Source organism: Tamandua tetradactyla, chromosome 18, assembly GCF_023851605.1.
Source record: "Tamandua tetradactyla isolate mTamTet1 chromosome 18, mTamTet1.pri, whole genome shotgun sequence".
In the NCBI taxonomy this organism is placed as follows: domain Eukaryota; kingdom Metazoa; phylum Chordata; class Mammalia; order Pilosa; family Myrmecophagidae; genus Tamandua; species Tamandua tetradactyla.
This window is the reverse complement of record NC_135344.1, coordinates 31,422,902-31,444,728: the sequence shown is the minus strand read 5'-3', so window position 1 is coordinate 31,444,728 and position 21,827 is coordinate 31,422,902. Positions and strand designations below refer to the sequence as shown.

Genomic DNA, 21,827 nt, shown 5'->3' with positions numbered 1-21,827 from the left:
CTCATACACCAGAATTCAGAGTATGAATTTAACTATAAGCTAATCTTATTTAACTCAGGACTGTCCAACAACAACAACAAAAAAACCTAAGATTAGCTTATAATTAAATGAATATGATCAAGCTTTTAAAATTTTGGTAGCAATTCTGGTTTGGCAAGGGCTATCACTATTTCCCCTTTTTGAAGATATAATTGGACTTGAAGCTAGGTTGAATTAGTAATGTTCAACTTTTCACAAAGATGGTGAATGCCAACTCATTACCTATAAGAGATTTGTTTTATATTTAGACATATAACTTTATTTGAATACTAGGGAAATCCCTTCACTGTCTCATAGAACAGAGCAACACTCACCTGGGTTTTAGTTGGTGTTCATGACCCTGTTTAAAGGCAGGTACTGAAGATAATGTAGCTATGTCTGCTTTATCGTTTTGGTCTTAACCATGTCAATCTAATTAAAATTCCCTGTATCTGAAATGTTGCCTTTTAATTAACAAAAGCTATTTTGCTGTGGTTTATGTATAAAGCAAAATAATGCTGAACCCTTCTCACATTTTTTAGATCATCTGTAAGGCTGGATGTTTTCAAAAGTCAGTGTGACAAATATAATAGCAAGTTAAATTTTGCTTTTAAATTCTTTACTTTCTTAAGTCAGACTGGGTTGTAATTCAGGTTGTCTTTAAACTGCTATTCAAAACCACATAAGGGCCATGGTGGCTCAACAGACAAAGTTCTCGCCTGCCATACCGGAGACCTGGGTTCAGTTCCTAGTGCATGCCCATGTCAAAAAAAGAAAAAAAAAACGTAGAGCCACTGAATTATGTGTGGTTGGTCATGATGCTTTTGCCAATTCATAAGGATTTAGGTGGAGATAGACCATCATTACAAGTTTGTAAATTTTCTTCTAAGGCTTAAGATGATTAACACACACACACACACACACAACACAACAGCGCACTAACCCCCAGCAGGCCCAGAAAAAAATAAGGTACCAGGCAATAGTAAAATTGGTAAAATCTGTCCTCCATTTTCTTTCCTAGATTTTCTCTCTAGGATAAGGCAAACTACATACCAAGAATCCAGAGACTAAACGTGAAGTAAAGGGGGAGTTTCTCTGATCCTGGGAAAAAGACCAAGTCCTTGGAAAGTCCACAAGGGAGTTATCTAGCTGCTTACACTTTGGCCTCAAAGACGTTTTTATTTAAAAAACAAAATTCTGATTAGATGACAATTTTGGCCAATTTTGACATTTCATTTGCTTGGCAGAGCATTTGAGTGTCCTCTGAATCTGCAAATAAATTTTGAAACAAGAATTGATGCCTTACAAAGTCCCTAGAGGGACAGGAGAAAAATTATGGAGCTGTTTAGCTTTACCACTGAGGAAATCCTTGATACTGTCTCAAATATTAGGGACTCCAAGTCAGGAGACCAAGCCCATGATCTTGAGGCTTGCTTTTGTGAAGTTCATTTATGTAGCAGAAAATCTAAGCCTACTTATAGTTATGCCTTAAGAGTTACTTCCAGAAAACCTCTTTTGTTACTCAGATGTGGCCTCTCTCTAAACCCAATTCTGCAAGTAAAATCATTACCCTTTCCCCTCTGTAGGACATGACATCGAGGGGTGAAAGTCTCTCTGGCAACGTGGCCCTGGCAGGTGAGGATCGGCCATGCCTTCCTGACCAAAAGGGGGAAAAGAAATGTAACAAAGTAACTTATTAGTAGCTACAAGGGTTCAAATGGAGTTGAGAGGCAATTCTGGAGGCTACTCGTAGTCAAACTTTAGCTAGATATTGCTAATTACTACAGTTTGCCATTCCCAATCAGAACCATTTCTGTTAAACATAAAGAACACCTCAGGCTCTAGCTGAGATTGTATAAAAGTTTCACACACTAAAATTACTTTCCAGAAATCTACAACCTCTATATGGGTTCCTAGCCAGATAAGTCCTAAAATCCGGAGGGGCAATCCTCTCCAAGAACATCAACTAATTCCATCCCCCTGTCCTGTAGCCTTTTCCAACATGAAAAAGTTTGAAAGGGCAGAGTTCAAATACCCCTAAAGATAGGGAGAAGAATCAAAGGAGAAGGAGGAGTTAGAACAGAGAAGACAGGATTTAACAAATGAGTATGAATCCAGTGTCTTGGAGCAGCTAGAAGGAAAAACCTAAAATTGTGGAACAGTGACCCATACCAAACTCTGAAATCTATTCTATAACTTACTTGTTACAATATATTTTGAAATGTATTGCTTTTTTGTATATATATATTTCATAATAAAATGTTAAAAAAAAGAAATGATGCCTTAACTTAGCCCAAGTTCCCTATGGTTATGATAGTCTGAGAATATAAATTAACCCTATCAGAGTGCTACCAAAATCTTTAGATTGGCATGCTTGGGACTTAGAAAACCAGAGTTAAATGTAAAATATTCATACCTTGGCTATAAGCAACTAGTGAGACATTTTCCATGGAATCTTTCTGAAAATGCTTTTAGATTTTTTTTTTTAAACTTAAGCCAGTTTAACTCAACCCTCAGCTTTTTCCTCTGTAAAATGGAGAGAACAGTATACCCCATGGGAGTGGTAAAGATGGAATAAGGTATTCACTTGAGTTTACTTTGTATTAAATGGGCCGCACAACTAAAGGTGGTGTTCTAAAACCCAGAGGCTCTTTTTGTTTCACACTATTCTTCAAGGACACTTCAACAATATTTTCAGGCTTATGCTGGAGTTTAAAAAGAACCAGGGCACAAGAGGGATGCTGTGTGGGAAAGCAAATTAGTTATTTTATAGTATCACTAGGTCTTAGCTTCTAGAGTTTTACACAGTCCTTAGAGGTTGTTATTTCTGCTTTAGGAAAAGGGAAACAACAGTCAGAATACATAATCTACATAATATGAGATTAGATGTTCCCTAGTGAAGCCAGAAAATATGGGACATGAATTAAAGTGGACCCTAAAGCTGGAGAATAAAATGAAATACTACAGTTGCTGTGCCTGGAAGCTCTGTAGATTCAACCAGGAGACGTTTTCCAGGCTAAATGACCAGAATTAGGAAAACATAGGAAATGACTGAAAAATCAGATGGACTCTAAGAGGTGACATAGTCAATTGCCGTCAATGGTTTGCTTAAAGACCTCTCTCTGGTTTTTAAATTGATTATTAAAATGATTCTTTACTTTCTCCTTAGCACTATTACCTAAGGGTGGCCAAATAGTGGTGATATTTGGAGGGATGACATAAGGATTCTATTTTTTGAGGAAGGTAAAAGATAGAGGTCACTTGAAAGGTTGAGGAAATGGAATAGAAATATCAAGAAAGTCTTGTCTGCTAGCACAGAAAGTAAAAGCCATTTCTGTAGTCCTTGACCACAAATACAATCTTTGACATGAGGGCATATTTTTCAAAAGGTGTTAGGATTTGCCTCCTTGGGAAGAGTAAACAAAATATGGTCTCAAGAGAGTTCTCACACAAGCTTCTAGGCATGAGAATGATCTTCTCATTGGTTTCCATGGAGTTCAAGAGAAGCGTTATACACAGGCCAGGAAAGGCAGCCACACACTTTAGTTGGAGTCTGCTTTCTCTACTTCCCATGAGAAGGTGGCTATAAAAATATGAATAGTAATCTTTCCCTATACTGAAAAGACAAACCTAGGAAGATCTGGAGCTTTCAAGAAAAAACATCGTAAGCAATACCATTGGGTAACTTATTAAATGTGCAATTTCCAAGAAATACAAATTTAATCCAACCATGAGTCCACTCCTAATTTTTATGGGTTTTATCAATGGCCAAGAGTCAAAAAAAAATGCCTTTAAGATAGTACGGACTGAGAAGGTAGCTGTAAGAATTGTTTTCAGTTGCAACTATTTTCACATATGCACAATTCTTGGAGGTAAAATTTCAGAAAGGATTGTGGGAATATTTGGGAACTTGTGGTTTTAGCTATATGAAATAGTCATGCCTATTATTAAGAAGTTGTTGCTGAGTATAACTCAAGTAGTAAAATTTCCCAAAAGTAGAACCATTTAAAATCATGATAGAGACTGGAGAGAGGCTAGATCTTCTTCTCTGTGGTGAAGACTAGAACATGAAGTTGCTATTTCTTACTAACTCTTATGTATCTTTTGTCACCTAGTAATGAATTCAATACTTTAAGCATTAGCTAAAACCACAAGTTCCCAAGTATTCCTACAATCCTTTCTGAAATTCTACCTCTTCAATTTTATTTACAAAGTACAACTTCTAGTTTCCATACTTCAGCACTTCCCACCTATAACAAGTAGATTTGAAGCCGCTCCCCCATTCAAGTCGTTATAATGCCTTGGTAATTTATTCAAATTGCAGGAACAGATTGTCAAAAATTGCACTGCACTTGCTTTTGATCTTGGCAAATGTCATGGAACAGATATGACCTTGATGCTTTAAAATATAATACTTAATATTTACTTTCAACTCTAGTTACTAAGTTCCAGAATCACATAAAAATAACTCAAATTTTCATTTTGAATACAGGCTCACTATTGTTATTTGTCCAGAACATTCTAATTTAACATAACTTTCATCTGTCTCTTTTATTTTGGGGTTTTGTGAGGCCTTTAAGATGGTGTGACTGGTTTTTCTCATCTTTTTTTTTTTTTCTTACATGGGCAGGCACCGGGAAACGAACCCAGGTCCTCTGGCATGGCAGGCAAGCATTCTTGCCTGCTGAGCCACCGTGGCCCGGTTTTTCTCATCTTGATGTTCAATATCAATATGTGTATTAAATTATGTATAACACTGTTAGAGGCTTTGAGTAAACATGGAAATGTTGGTAGGAATTGAGGAATTATATAATCTCGACTCTTATTTACTCTCCCTTCTTAGAAATTAAGCTTGTTACTAAGCTAGTTCTTTCCAGGTTTTTTTTGTTGTACATTCAGTTAAATATTTTAAGCTTCTTCTTAAGACCTTCATATTTTTAAAAAGGGCATGTATGCACATGCTCTTAAAAAGACTGAAGGTTTATTATTTTAAACAGGCTAAATGGGAGCAGGAAAAGTCTATTTTTACAACTCAATTTAGGCATCAGGTTGTAACATCCCCATTTCCCGAGACTTCTGTATAAGGGTCTAAATCACCCTGAGGGCCTACAAACGTGTGGTTTCTCTGGCAGTTTTTATTTTTTGCCTTCACACCCTCATCTCTGTAACAGTGAATTTTACTTACTACTGAAAAATCTGATCACTTATCCTCCTTGCTGAAGTTCTTTGCACTGGTGTACCAATGCCATCATTTAAAATGTAAAAGTAAATAAACATTAATATAGAGGCAGTATAGAAAACCCCAATAAGATAATTTAACATTCTTTCACATTTTCCCATTATTTTGCAGTCAGCTGAATGAAGTTAAGACATAAAAATAATTATTCTGAGCTATCCAAGTAGGAAGATGTCAGTTTAAAAAGAATAGCTATTCTCAGTCTTTATTAAATATAATTTCATTAGGTTTCTCAATGTCCCTATTTCATCAGTGCTCCACTCCACTTATATTGACAACTAATTGTGAATAGTTATGAAATAGTCATATTACAGTCAACCATTAAATTATGTGTGAAAGCATACCAACATGAAAAAGATGTTCACAAGCTATTAAGTCAAATGAACAGCAAAACTATTTGTATAATCACTTCCAACTCCATTATTTATAAGTTTTGGAATGATTAAGCAGAAATCTAAGGGTCTGCGCCTAACAGATTGAGAACACTAGTTCTCCCCAATAGATTTGCTTAATTCTTTATTACTCGCATTGCAGATAATCCAGGGTTGTGTTCCATGGTAAAAAAGAGCTCCTGGAGCGTCTCTTCCCTAATACTTCAATAAGCAAGAAAATTAACATTGCCAAGTAAGGGCAGATCCAGACTTTAAGTGCTCATCAGTTTTGCCAACATTAATTTTAGACAAATTCTTGGCATACTCAGGGCAAGGAAAGTAAAGCTCCAAAGTAGATTATTTTCAAGGTTCCTTGAAGAATCTAGATTAGGTAAAAGTTATGAAATTCATATTCACCCATCATTCAATCTAAGTTCGAAATGTGTAAGTAATGTAACACACCAAATTAATTTAACTTCCATACTTCTGGAGGCTGATCTTAAAATTAGCAAAATAATTCCAGGGCAATGGTCTTGCCCATATTGAATCTATGTCAGTCTTCTAGCACAGCCTAAGAATCTGTCCAAAACCTACAATGAAAAGACTTATTATGGCTATGCAATACTGCTAATTAAAGCTGAATAGAATTTTAGTTTCTTAACAGACAAAAATACATTAAAAAAGAGACAAATTAATTAGAGCCTAACTAGTTTGGAGTCAGGATTTTGGTTAACATTATTGTATAAAAGTCATTTGCTGTTGGTGGCCATTTGAAGCTGTATGAACCCTAGAAAATAATCTTAAATTTAACCCATTCCTATAGGTGTGAACCCATTGTAAAATGGCTCTTTTGATAAAGCTACTTCAGTTAAGGTGTGGCTGACCTCAATCAGGATGGGTCTGAATCCTATTTCTGCAGTCCTTTATAAGCAGAGTGAAAATCAGAAAGAAAGCCAGAGGCAACATCCAGAAGCTGAAATCAACAGAACCAGAAGAAAAGGGAGACACTAGGAGACTATACCATGCACTTGCCATATAAGCTAAGGCCTAAAGATTGCCAGCAGCCAGCCCCAGAATGCTACAATCATCCTAGGGAAGTACAAAGTAGGGTAACTCTGTAAAAGGAAATTTCCAATTCTGGTAAATCGCTATCTTCCAGTCTAAACTATTAATGATTAGATGAAAAACACCAAGGAGAATACATTCAAGTTAATGGAAACAAGTCTTTATTAAGTAACTTTTAATATCAGAAAAATAAAACTCTTATAATTCTCTTTACAGCAAATATATAATATCAGTGCTTTGGCCATCTTAAGTTAAAGGCCCTTTATCATAAAATATATGGTTTTTAAACTTTACTCAAATTGAATTTATAATCCCTATGACTTCCCTACATATACATAACAAAAGACTGTAGTAAAATTAGCAAATACTAAACTATATTGATAATTTATCATTCTTAGTTTGTGGTTTTTAGAAACAGTACACGCACCTAATATATGTCGATTCCTTGGCTTATTAGTTGCAGTGTACAATGCAATAAAATACAAAATACATGCTTGGTGAACATTCGTTCATATCTACAAGACGGCAGCTAAAGATTAAGTTTCAATACTGACATTTAACTATTCTACAAGCAATTAGCATTACATCATATTATGCCATCGAGGCAACTTTTTTATACTGAAAAAATCAAAATAACCATTATTTGTAAACTTTTATATGAAATGTAACTCTTCAAGTGGAAATAAAAAATAAAATTTGTCTATTTACTATTCAATACACATAAGATTTCAATTTTTGTTATACTGAGAAAAAAAGCTCTTTTGTGTTGGGAAAATAACGCTTCAAAAAATAATTAGTAGAAAAATCCACCAGTATAATGTTTTGTCCTTTCAATGCCAGCACAGATTTGGGAACATACTGAGGATGAAGTTATAGACATCCACAGGTGAAATGTAAAAGTTTTTTTAAAAGAAAGCTTTCCTTATCATTGGAAATAGTTTTGAAACGAAGTAAACTGGAGGCTGTCACAGCTGCTTTGTGAATTATGCTAAGGGCAATGTTATCCCTCTCTACCTTCCCCTCCCCTAAATTACTAAAAAATAAAAATATATTTATAATGTGCAAGACAAATATGATTGAACATAAATGTTTCACATTTTGATCTATAGTCTAAAAATTAATACCTTGATCAGACTAATGAATGGAATGTTCGCATCCTCAATTAGCCAATAAAGGTGCATCCCAAAGCCGTTCCTCAAAAGGGAAATCCCAAGTGGCCCTTTCTGCAGTCAGGAAATGGGTAGGAATTCACAATGGAGACAATTGCATTCCTGATCCACTCATCACACCAGCCTTGAGCACTCTGGGTGAGATGAAGGTCAATGTAGCAGTTTTTGTCCCAAATTATAACCAGTGATCTAGTTAACTGCCATCAACCCTATTCTTACCAATTAAGTAATCACAATGCATTAAAAATTTACTTGCAATCCTGCAGAATTAGGCATAAGTTGTTGTGAAATAAAAAACAAACCTGTTTTGTCAAAACTGGCAGTGTAAAGAAGGCAGCACTGGAAGTGTCTGAATCATTTGTAATGCCAAGTACCCTCCAAAAACTTTAATGTGGTTAGGCTTTGGGACCCATCATTTTGAAATCCTAGAAGTATACACTTTTTTCAGACTCACACACCTATGATTATCTTCATTCAGCCAAGCTGAACTTCAGCTTTAACAATTCTCTTACAAGCTATGTCTCTGGGTCTACAAGATAGTATTAATAATTCAAACCAAACTAATAGACAAGAGACCACTTAGGTTTAGTGTTACCATAGCAGCCTTTTATAAGTTTACTAACAACTTTAGCCTAATCCCAATAAAGCCTGATAACAGTCATAAGAATTCATTAGGAAGTTTACTGAGGGTACCATTATACCCATGCCTTTACGAGTCCATATAGAGATATAGTATTTATGTATATATATATAGTTAAGAGTGAATTTGGATTGCCTGAGTAACAGCTGTCTGGCAAACTGGACATGATGGCGTTCTCTTTTCACAGATCTTGTTGGCACATTCCATGCAGAAGAGATTGTGGCCACATGGAACTAGGGCAGCAATAACTTCATTCTCAAAGCAAATCACACAGTCGTGCTTTCGTCTTGATTCTGGAGGTGAGCTAGAGGTGGAACCACCATTAGAAGAGGAGTAACTATTGGTACCATTAGAAAAAGCAGGGATGTATATTGGAAGGCCAACATGGTTGCCTGTACTAGGTGGGTCACTCCTAACCCTCCGAGCAAGCGGATGTTCTATGCTCTCAGGAAATGTAGGAGACAAACGAGGAGTAGATGGCTGACTTCCTCTACGCTGAGTCTTCAAGTTACCGGAAGGATCATTCCCAAAGCCAGAAAGTGGAGTAACTGGTTCAAACGGAGTCCAGATAGTTTGAGAGGATGTTGGTAAAGAATCAAAGGCAGGAGAGTCAACTGCAAGATCTTCTGAACCCACAGATGGTAGTGTATCTCCAAACCAAAAGTTTCCTGTGCTAAATGGGCTTGTTGGACTAAAGTCAGCCAGCCTGTTGCTTCCAAAGTAAGAATCTGTGGAACCACTTCCTAGAGAACTGGAGCTATCATTTCGATAATTGGATATCATTCTCGCACGGCTAGGAGGAACTGGATTGGAAGAGAGCCACGCAGAACCAAGAGTACCACCTTCAAAGCTTACATCGGTACCATTATAATGAAAATCATTCTCTTCATTGAGCTCAATATAGTTTCCTGTACGCATGGCAATATGCATTTCTATTTCTTCCCGTGCTCGGTCAACATTTTCAGGCATCCCTGTTACTTCGAAGACAGGCTCCTTATCTCTGCTCGGAGTTACTATGTATGTGTGGGTCTGCTGCTGAATTCTTTTAATAGTTGCTCCTTTGGGTCCAACTACTAATCCTACCACACGATAGGGGACCCTGACTTGAACGGTAGTTTGACCGGGCAGATTAGGACTACATGACAACCCTCCCAGGGCAGGGCCATTTTTGTTTCGAGATGCACGAATCATGGAGAAGTGCTCCGCAGCTGAGAGGATTTCTCTTTTGGCCATGGCAACATCTTCTTTTCGTCCAGTGACAACAAAAATGGGCTCTTCACCACGAACAGGTGTCTTGATATACGTGTTTGTTTTGGCCCTCAGTGCCTTAATTTTACAACCTATAAGAAAAATTTAAAAAGAATCAACATCAACTCCAATGATACAATATTAAAGACAAATCACAGAAAGTTCCTTTCCAGCTAAATGTCTGAATTTATTTTTGCTTTAAGTTTTAGAGTTTGTTCTTTACCATCAAAGCATACCACTAGATAATGATAAAGCTTTTCTAATTCTCTGACATACTAGATCCTGAGGTCTACTGTGATGGTCTTTCCTTTGGGAAGAAGTGGTACCTCTACTGGTAGATCTTATGTTTAAGGCTTATTGTTTTCTTCCTCTAGTTATTAGTCATTGCAAATAATTAGTAGTTTACTAACTTGCAGGGTGTGGGTGGTAAAGAAAATGTACATTTGAGTATTGTCTCTATTTAGTCCACACAGTAACTGTAAGAACCAGGCTACTGCCCTCTTATAATTGCTAAGGAAAATGAAACTCATAATTGTGTAACTTCTCTAAATTCACACAGCTAGTAAGTGGCAGAGCCAGAGTTAAACTCAATCTGACTTCAAAATCTATAGCCTTTTGCTGACATCAAGAATCTAGATTTTTGTCACACAATATAAGTTCTTTGACTTCCACTGAAGTGTCTTACCATTTTAACTTGATACTCTTTCCTCTGAAAAAATTCAACTGATAACAACAAACTGAATGCTTGGGCTAACAGGCAATGTCACTTCTAATCTAAGACTCAGCAATGTTTATTCCCAAATTTGTTTATGTTAGTTGTTCTTGTGATAGTAATTAAGTTATCTAATTAACTATTACATATACCAGTGAAATATGAATGCAGAGACACTGTTTTTTTGAAAATTAAGTTGAAGGTTTTTGAAAATTTCAATAAAGATGACTGATTTAGGGGAACAAAGCTGCTGTTGAATTATGTGTGGGTGAGAAAATTATAAAAGACAGGTAAAAAAACACTGAGAATGATTCTGCACTCCTGTAAAGTTCTTGCTCCATTCAAAAAGAAAAAGATACTGAAAATTGTATGGAATATGTATGTTGGATGCGACTTTACTCAAGAAAGACTACTTTGGTGACAGACCCAATATACAAAACACCTAAAATACATGCATAATTTTTCCTAATTCCCAACTTTAAATCCACTTTTCATTGTAATCCTCAGATTACCAGTGCCAAACATAAGAGGGCTTTTCAAACTTTAGCTTAAAATGTCAAACATACAAATAGGGTATAAAACTCTGGGGTTATACCTTTCAAAGATCACAGCATAAAGTTTGTCAGAATAGATATGTTCTCACCAATGTATCAGGCTATTCCTAGTTCCTCAAAACAAAGATAAGGTGTTATTGAAGGTAAAAGGTAACAATTTGGACAGATCTTTTTCTTAAACTTTCTCCTTTTTAGCCCCAATAAATTCATAATCTACAGAGTACAAAAATCATTTCTAGACTGCATAACTGCAGTATCGCACCCCACCCCCACCCCAGAAGAACCAAATTGGTTTCCTTGTCTTATTCTAATCCATTCTCTGTATTCACTTTAGTCAGATGATTCTTCAGAGATTATATATCATTTCCCTGCATAAAGTGCTTTAATGGCTCCCTTTTGCTGTAAGCGTAAATAAAGGTTAAACAATATGGCACATATGGCTCTCTGTTATCTGGTACCTGCTTACCTCTCTAGTTTTGTATTACTTTCCCTTCCTCACTCAAACTCCATAGTGAGTGTTTAAACTCTCCAGCCATATTAAACTCCTGCAGTAGTCCATGTTGCTTTGTTTTCATGACTAGAATGTTTCTTTATCCTTGCCACTTTACTCCCAAGCTCTGCTTACTTAACTTATGCTGTCCTCGATCAGGTTTCAGTTCAGATGTCATCCTCTGGGAAGCTTCTGCTCCTCATAGGACTGTTTTGTGAGTTCTTCATAAGCATTCCCAGTGTGCTGCATGGCTGGCTGTTAAGTATATGCCATGGGGTGGCCATGTAACATTTGCTGGAAGAAACATCACTTTTTCTATATAGGAACACTGGCCATTCTTAGGCTTATTGCTTTGCGCCTATTAAGTGTTTTTGCCTAATTTTCTAGACTTTTATATTCTGGCCACATATTGCTAATCCAACCTTTTGAAGGGAGATGATAAACATCAAGAACACTTATGCTAACTTCAATTATAGCATAGTCAATGCAACTTCACTTAACCTACTATTGGACTCTGGGATCTTTCACCACAAATGAAGACCCTGTTCTCCCTTAAACAAACTGTGGACCTCACAAATAAATGGATGCTTTCTCACTGCTGGATCCTAGGTATCATGAAAACAGTTTTAGAGTCAGGTTATACAAAGATTGGGAAGGTAGATAAGTTGAAATATTGCTGAGAATGACTTTAAAAAGATAGTGTCTCCCTACCCCAAAATAACTCTTCCAGATATCTAAATTTTCCTGTCATTTTAATCACACTGTTGAAAATTCTCACTGCTGGGTACAGGGCTAGTGTAAGTAAAATGGAACCTAGAGACAGAACTACTAGTTATGGGAGTAAGAGTCATAATACAATAAGGTTAGGGAGAGATACTATAACTTTAAGACAAAACTGCAAAGACAGCCATTAGGGGATGAAGTAAGAGCAAAGGGGGAGAGGGAGAGGTGGCTTTGGGGCCATCAAGAAGTTACTTTAATGAGTCAAATTTAGTCAAATTTATGGTACTATAAAACATGTAAGCTTTTACAAGAGTACTATTATAAATTTACATCTGTAATGAACTACAACAAAGGTTAAATTGATAGTATGCTTTTGCGTATAAGAACATATTATACTTGCTTCTGTTCCTCAAGAGAAAAAAACTGGGAGACCAGAGCAAATCTTCCTTATCTTCTTATCATTTATACAGACTAAATAGCCAGTAAAGTCCATTCAGCACAATAGGTGCTGTCTGGGGCTAAGAACTGTAATCATTTTCCCATTGATAAATGACGTGGCTGGTGAAGAGAGGCCAAGGAAATTCTTAAAGGGATGGGATGTTAGAGCATAACTGGTTTATACTAGATAACTCAGGGCAGTTATTGTTATTTCCTTATTATAGGGATATATGAGACTAATGTTTTGGGCTACAACTTCACAAGTTGGTAGTCTACTTGAATCACAATCTGAAAGACAGACAGTCCTGATTATGCTACAGAAAACCAATCTTATATACTCAGTGGGTATTTTCTCCTAAGGACAAAGGAAGAATTAGCCTAAGGGTCTACGGTTGGCCACTTTCAACTCTAGAAAGCTGAATTTAGAAAACCCTCTAAATCAATACTTCTGAATATAAACACATTATATTCAGCCACATCTTAATTCTATTTTCTGTTTAATATCTAGCAGGTATAATTTAGGAGAAAATGCTTAGAATCATACATAACATTACCTGGCCCATGGTTGGTACTAACCAATTATCATCTAACACATAATCCACTGGGATGAGAGAAGATGAGCATTTTGAGCATGGATCACTTGTGAGATAGGGGAATTGAGACAGACCTATCATGCCTGAAAGGGTCATGTGTCTAGCTTTTGCAGTTCAGGGGAAAGAGGTATGAGGAAGATAGCAAAGCCAATCCCTTTCAGGCAACTGCCAATAAAAAAGAGAAGCATTTCATCTCTCTCCTATATATTTTTTATATGACAGTTTTAACAAAGTATCCTAAACTCAGTTTAGGAGTATAGAAAACCTCACCAAACATAATATTTCTTTAGGAACATATTATGAGTTTCAACCAACCAATATACAATTTCTAAAATATACGCATACATTCTAAAGTTGGGTCTCCTTGAATTGGTAGAGTGCTAAGAAGGGGGCACAAACTAAGGAAGAGGAAAAACAAACAAACAAACAAAAAATAATTTTGGGGTAGAGGAGAACAGAAATGAGTATTTTAGACCAAATTTCTAATTCAAGATTCAAAGATACAAACACACATACATACATACATAAAACAACTCATGAGAAAATTTATAATCTCAAAACAACTCATGGGAAAATTTATAATCTCAGAATGATACAAAACCCAGGAGCCATGAAAGTACTGTCAAATTAGACTGATTTATTTTAAATTCCTGCATAGCAAATGTCACCATGAACAAAATCAAAATACATTACACATCACAAAAGGCTAATTTCTCTCCCTCTCACCCACTACAAATCAAAACACCAAAAACTCAAAAGAAAAATAGTTAAAGGAAACAGCTTTAGAAAACGAAATACATAAATTCATGTACTCTCTGGTCCCTACAATCTCACTTCTACAACTGATCCTGTAGAAATACCTGCACCAATATAAAATGACCTGTGTATAGTATTTACTGAAGCATTGTTTGTACTAGTCTAAGTCTGATATAGCTATATAATGGAAGACTATGCAGTCATGAAATTAGTTGAATTAGAGGGTCAGGGTTAGGAGGGAGACTAGTTTTCATTTATACTTTTACTTTTTATGCAAATTTCGAGCCATTCAAATGCTTTATTATTTTAAAGAAATACCACTAAAATAGAAAAACAAACAAGAAACTAAAGTCCCCCTCTCTTTTCATTTAATTATTTTAGACAAGAGGATTGAAAATATTTAGAAAAAAGTCTCACGTTTGGCCTTTCACTAAAGTTGAAACACCCAGAAAATGAGATGAAAGGTAAAATAATTTTCCTAACTGGGGAGTTTTAATTTAGGTCCATGCCCTTTAGAGGCTGTTAATAGACTCTTCAGAATTCCTTCTGTTAAGGTTCCATATAATGTGATCACAGAATTATTTGTGCATGATTCTCCTTGAGACTAGCTTAGCTCTTTACCAGGAAATACATTTCAAAAGCTCTGTTTTTAAATCAACATTATACTGTATTGCAGACTTAAAAATCTAGTTTAGATCATTTAATTAGTTGGTGGTAATACCAAAACAAAAAGTTACTGAAATGATAATTTTTGGTTTTAATTATCACTAGCATTTGCTCAGAGTACAAAAGAAATCTAACAGTAAAAAAAATTCATAAATTTTACCTTACCTCATATACACTTTATCATAATCTCTTTCAATCATACAATGAATTAGTAATAATGATGCTATCTCAAACATATGTTTTTGGCCTTACAAACAAAGGAGGAATTGTGAGAAGTAGGTAGATGGGGCAGGTTTTTTCCCCAAGAGGAAACTGAGGTTTGGAGAGGTTAACTGATTTGCCCAAAGTCACTGGCACCAAATGGTGAAACCAGGATTCTAACACAAGTTTTCTAACTCCAAGTTCAATGTTCTTTCATACAGTATACCAAAAGATAGTGATAAGGCAGATAATAAGCTAAAGGAGGTGGAGGGAGAGTGGCACAGAGAGGGGAAACAGTAACATTAGGGTATACATTCTTTCGATTGAGTATAGTTGGGCATGGTAATCCTAACATTAGAAAATTATTTTAAAGGTATAAATATAATCAGGTTCAATCTTTGTAAATCTCTGTGTAGTATACCTAATGGCAGCATGGGATAAGAGATAAAAGTAAACCCAGAAATTACAGTATATAAGTCACCTGGGAAGCATTCAGATACAGTTTACAGTTTAATTAAAAAAAAACAACACTTTAAAACATCAATGATGTTTTAAAACAGATCAACTACCATCTATTTGGAGCTTCCTAAATGAATAGCTAATTTCCTCCACTTTTAATTGCAGATACACTTGTATGGTATTATGAGCATTATCTTCTCCATTTTGAGTTAGACTTTAAATTATAAATCCTATGTGACAGAAATTATATTTAAAAACATTATTTAACAATCCCATAGATTATAAAATAGAACTGTGATAGTTTATCATGGTCATTCACTAATATTCTGGCTCTCTCTTCTGTGGGTATATGGTTCTGATACATTTTCTTGCCCACTTGATGTTAGGTGTGGCCAGATGACTTGGTCTGGGTTAATGAAATATGAGTGGATATATTATAACTTCAGGCTTAACATTTAAAGACCTGTGTGTGCTATGCCATAACCTGCCATTCCTCTGGCATAAGGGAAAACCAGCAACACTTGAGGTGATAGTTGTTCCATTGACCTGTGCTCCTGAATGATTAAAATAGGCAGAGGCCCTGTGAACAAGAAATAAACCTTTGTTGTTTTATCACAGATTTAGGGGCTCCTTATTACTATATATAACTTAGTCCTATCCTGATAGAAATTGTTGTTCCATCACATTAGAAGACTACAATGTGTGGCACTGTCTACTAACAGCCAAAAGAGAAAAGTGAACAAAATTTAAGTGTGGTTCCAAATTAATTTCCAATTTAACTCAAGAAAAGTAATATGGGGCTTTTCACTTTACAGTTTCATGTATGTCCATTTGTTTATCGTTCATAGTCCCTAGAGATATTGCACTCAGTAGGAAGGGGAGTCTGAAGCCTAGGGAGTTTCAGTGACATGCCCCAAATTATAAAGTGAGTTAGTGGTCAGAGTTTCTAGAATTCAGGAATTTCTATTTCTGATCGATTCCAATATATCACATCTGAAGAGAAATCGTTAAAGGCAATTTGGGGGTAGTTTACAATATGCATTTTTGTAGTAAAAAATAACATTCTAAAACATTTTTGTCCTCAGATTAAGACAAAAGTATTAAACTTTCCAAAATTTTTCAATTTGCACAAATATCCAAAGTACTTAAAACAAAATCAAGCAATGTATTAAGCAGTATCTTGTGATTAAATGCTACCTTTCCTTGAAAAATTAAGATGTTGAAAACTACCTAGAATTCTAACCTGTAAAACGTTGTCTTCTAAAATCTCTTAACAGTTCTCAAATATTTGGTCTCTGATCATTTTTTCGTTGTTGATAACTAGGGGGTAAAAAAGCAATCAACCAAACACACACACAAAAAAACCCTTGAAATACTACAGCTTTTATTTCCCATTTCCTCCCTAGGGAATCAGAATAATTCATTAGCTGAAAAAGGCAGGAAGAAAGGGCAGTAGATTCCCCACCCATTTGCAAAACAATTACAGTAATTAACTTTTCCCAAAGGTCCCAGAGCTAATGTAAACTATTATCAACTAAATTTAAAATTTAAAGCCTAGAAAAGCTACAATACTTAAAATTTTAAAGCTAATGTATATACATACAAACTAACTCTCTGTACTGACTGAATTTTTAGCCAAACTATATTTAGTTAGAACTATATTAGAATGATAACTGTGCTTTAAGAAACAGAGACACCACAATTTTATTAAATAAACCATTTGGGTAGTACTATAATATTTATGTTATGCATACTGGAAATAAAGCAGCCTAACTCAGATGATTAGGGCAGAAATTAATCCCAAATATTAACTTTCCAAAAGCAGAATGCCTCAAGTGGGGAAGCAAAATAGAGTGGAAAAAAGTTTTACCTTTGATGTCATACAGGCTGATTTAAATCCAAGCTGTATTGTTTGAGCAAGCAAACTTTCATTATATCAATTTCCACATGTGTAAAATGAGGATAACTGCCTAGCAGGGTTAAATGGCACTGGTAAAGTACCTACCAGCACCTGGGGCAAAGAGAAGGCCAACAATTTCCCCTTCCCCCATGATAAAACAAAACGTCATACTTCAGGATTATTGTGAAATTGTTCCTCCTTATGAAACATACATTTCTTCTTAATAGGGAGTTTATCTACAGCAAGACCAAACTCTCCCTTTTTATTATGGGCAAACACATGTACATGTTATTTCAGTTGTGTTAGAGTTTGAAGCGTGATTCCACCTCAGACACTGGGAGAAACTATCACAAGGATGCATTTAAGACCACTTCAAATAATATAAAGTATTAATTGCTTAAAAAAAAAAAAAAGGTGACAATACACAAAACCAGTGTAGATCAGTGGAGAGAGTAGCTCAATAAAAGAAAAAGAAAGTTTCCAAAATACTCTAGCTCAGTGATAGCCTAAGCCTGGTGGCAAGACAAATCAGCGACCCCCCAAAAAAAAGCCTATTTCCATTTTTACCTCCCATTCTTTAAATTTTTTTTGTTTTATACTGTATAGTATATCAGCACACAAATTGTTCACACATAAATGAAGAAATTAGGGGTACACCTTAAATTATTTTGAGGCTAGGAACACACATAGGCCATCAATTAAAGTCATTAATAATACAAGCTTTTAAAACTGAATTTATGACAGCATTTATACTTTATGTTAAGAATGGATATAAAGTCCTACTTTAATTTACTTCTTAATTTAACTGGTTTTCAATAACTGTAAAAATCTGAACAAAATTAGAGATGTTTCTATGTTTGCAAAGCTAGGTCTTAAAACTGTTGGCAGGTTTACTTTTGATACCCATGTATTACAACTTTTTTAATATTGATAAGCCTCTTTAGTTAGTGGCTTTATTTTACAGTATTGTTGGTTTCAAAATGAAATGCAAATTTTAAAAAACAAGGCAAATTTAACATTTAGGAATGACCATATACTACCAGGAAGGATAAATAGGAGATCAAACCCTCTGCCAAAACTTCCATCACTATCAAAAGCAGTGGTTTTTTTATGAAACAGACTGGAACCAGGGGCCATCTATAAGTGCTAGTCTATATGACTCAGAACTGCACTTGTCTTACTCTTTGCTTCAGAGCTGAAGTCATAAATGCCTCCATCTGTGACATAATTATTCCCAGAACCAATTAAGAGATGTCAGACAGAAAATTATGACTTCAGGTCATGAATAAAATGTAAGGAATTGATAATTCTTAAAGATGAAAATTTAGCTTGACCAAAGCTAACAAGCAAATTAAATGCTTTGCCCTGTTCTACTCACTTAGGGAAAAGGAACAGGTTTCCCATGGGGAAATTATCACTGGAAAAGGATGTAAACATCAGATGTCACCTAGTTCTCTAAGACTTAACAGGTTTTATTACAGTGCTTCTCTGGAGTGGGGGTGGCAAAGGAGTCAATGATCCACTAGTTGAATGGTTCAAAACAGGAAAAGGGCAAGACTTTCTAGTGTTGATAAGATAGAGGATGATGACATACTTGTAGCAGTACTGTCTGAATATCAACTCTGGGGAAATATCAAATGCAAAAGAAATAGTCAGCAATTTGTCTCCATGTCCTAAGACATAGATTCAGATTTCCTTATTAACTAATAAGCACAGCCCTGAAAAGAAAAACTAACATTTTGTTTCATTTGCTATCATTTAAGAGATGGTACAAAATAAAACCCTGCAATTAATTCAGTTTACTTTTCACTAATGGATTTGTATAAAAAGAGTGAATTGTGCATTAAGGGCCATTTTATAATGCTTTAAAGGGTATAGTATAATACAGTAAGTTACAAAACTTGGTGTTAAACTAAATCTACAAGATTTGTCATTATTTTGTTCTTTAGCAAACCTGACATGTGAAGTTTTTTTTACTTTGTTATCCTAAACTGTCACTACACATACCCGAAAAAGCAAACTGTGCTGAGCAGGTGGCATCCTAATGTGGCATTAAGGGTTCTTCATATACCGGCCTTCTGGACATATTCTTTTGCCAGCCCTTTTCACCACTCCCTTTAACAGAGCCCAAGTACCAAGAAAACACCACTAGCCGCCAATCACACCTAGCAATCTGTCCTCCACGTCTGTATTTTCCCTCCATCTCCATTTGTTAAAGTCTTATGCATCCTCCAAGGTCTATGTTGGATATGTACTACTTTTGTCTGTCACATCCTGTAGTTAGTGCATAAACTACACCTTAATTTATGTGCCATTCCATTATTAATTAGCCTGTTGGCATATAAAGGGCAGAAAGTTTGTGTGAATAAGCCTCACATTCCCAACTGCCATAAACTCAACGCCTTGCAAAACAAGCTTGATACACAATTCCTCAGTGTTCTAAACCAAATGGGCAACTCATTCTAATATTTATAACTTGAAATGAAATAATAATAATAATCCTATGTAAGTGAAATGGTCCTCTCCTGGATTATTGCCTTAAATATTTTGCAAGTAAGTAAACAAGCATGTGAAACTGATTTATTGTACAAGCTATAATCCCTTTCAACTGAACGGCACCAGCTTTGAACAGTGCCTTAAGTGCCCAATAATCAGACAACGTGAAATAAGCTCTCTCTTCTACCCAGATTTCAGATGGGTTTTCTTATTAAAATCCTAGAGGAAAGAAATGAGCCAACTCTGGTATGTGAAACCACCATTTCGACAGACCTCTAATTTATGTGTACTTTAGACCACTTGGGAAAGATGAGATCATTTAAGCAGCAGCGCCATCATCTCTTTATTTGACCCCAACAATGCTCTCAACCTAACAGTAAAGAGACAGGAATCAACCCGGATATACCACGTTGCAATGATGTGTCAGTAGGTAACATTTACCTCTTTAATATAGGAAGAAGCTACATTAAAAACCATAGAACTTTCTCTAAAAATGTCGGATAGAGGTACTCTGGGCATCCCCTTCCCCCACCTTCTCAAATCTACTCCTGGAATCTGAAACATAGGTCCTTTGTCTGAACAATGTGGGAGGAGCCTGTCTGCAGTACTGGTGTGCTGGCAAGTGAATTTACTGAAAACTGTAAAAACGCATAAAGTTTCTTAACTAATTACCCTACTGTACAATTTTTCTACATCTTGTATTTACTAAGGTGTTCTAAAAGCCAGTTATGTGTCTTTTTGAGAGTTAAAATGTATCAAAAAGAATATACTAAGATCAACAGAGTTATGCAGCTCTTCAAAAGCTGAATTTCTGAATAGCGGAGGGGCGGATACCGACCACTTGAACATCCCCTTTCTTTTCGAATGAGATCCTTCTAAAAGCCTCCATTTCTGTCAAATTATTTCATCTAAATTAGCTGTGTAAGGGAAGAGAAAAAGCTTCTTACTCAGCCTTTACAAGGCAGTCTGCTGCACGAACTTGCAATCTCGAAGCTTTCCGTACACAACACCGAATCCACAACTCATCTGACCCGACCTTTTTACCGCCTCACTGAGGTTTTTGGTGCCACGCCAGCCTGGTGTTCCACGAATACAGCCCGAGTAAAGAAAGCACCACTTGGATTGGGTGGCTTGAGAAACTTAACACCTTTTATCATGCAAAACGAGGGGAACAGTAAGGGTTTTTGCAAGGTGACCCATCTTCTCATCTCCCGGACCCCTCCCAGACCCCTTCGCGAGGGACTTGGGGCTTTTGCTGCCCCAAGCCAGTTTCTTTAATCTTCCCTCCCACGCCCGGGGCCAAGCTCTGTTGGTCCCCTCCCCACACTCACCCTGGCGACCAACAATCTCAGCAACATGCTCGGAACTGGGCACCGGGACGCATTCGGTGGTGTTGACGCTCTTCCTTCGGAGCAGGGCCGCCTGCTCGCCGTTGAGGGCGGCCGCCGCCGCCCCGCAGCCGCCGGGGCCGTAGGCGTGGGACAGCATCGCCGCCATCATGCCCTGGGCATCGTCCCCTCCGTAGAGTACTCCCGTCGCCGCCGCTGCCGCCTCCCGAGCATCGAAGCCAGCGGCCGGGAGCAGCACCGACCCCAGGGACCCGCCCGGGATCGGTTGGGTTTGGGAGGCGGCGACCGCAGGCGGCGACAGAAGCAGCAACGATGACCGGTCTTCCTCCTCTACCTCCTCCAGCTCCTCCTCCTCCAGCAGGTCTCCGTCCAGCTCCGCTTCCTCCCCCTCCTCCTTGTCCTCCAGCTCCAGGTCGGCCACCTCCGGGGCTCCAGGCCGGCCAGCCGAAGCCCGCTCCTCCGGAGACAGCCCCGCCGCCCGCCGGGCCTGGCCCTGCACCGCCGCCGCCGCCGCAGCGATCCGGAGCGCCGGAACGCCGGGCTCCGCCGGGCTGGGGTCGTCAAGGCCTAGCGCAGCCAGGCGCCCCCTCAGTAGGAGCCCGTCCCCCTCGAGCTCCAAGCCGCCAGCGGGCGGCGGGAGCGGCGGGGGTGGCGGCGGGGGCGGCTGCGGCAGGGGGGCCGGGGCCGCCGCCAGGGCCAGGGCCGCGGAGCTGCCGCTCGGCATCGCAGCAGCGCGCTGTCAA

General features: G+C 37.3%; 1 protein-coding gene across 1 annotated transcript; it reads right to left on the bottom strand.

Annotated features, from left to right (window-relative positions):
- Positions 1-6,828: 6,828 nt before the first annotated feature.
- Positions 6,829-21,808, bottom strand: MEX3C (mex-3 RNA binding family member C). Its single transcript, XM_077135449.1, has 2 exons — positions 21,067-21,808; positions 6,829-9,839 (listed from the first exon to the last, which is right to left on the bottom strand). The coding sequence occupies exons 1-2, from the start codon at positions 21,806-21,808 to the stop codon at positions 8,614-8,616; spliced, it is 1,968 nt and encodes a 655-aa protein (XP_076991564.1). The 3' UTR covers positions 6,829-8,613.
- Between the last annotated feature and the right edge of the window lie 19 nt (positions 21,809-21,827).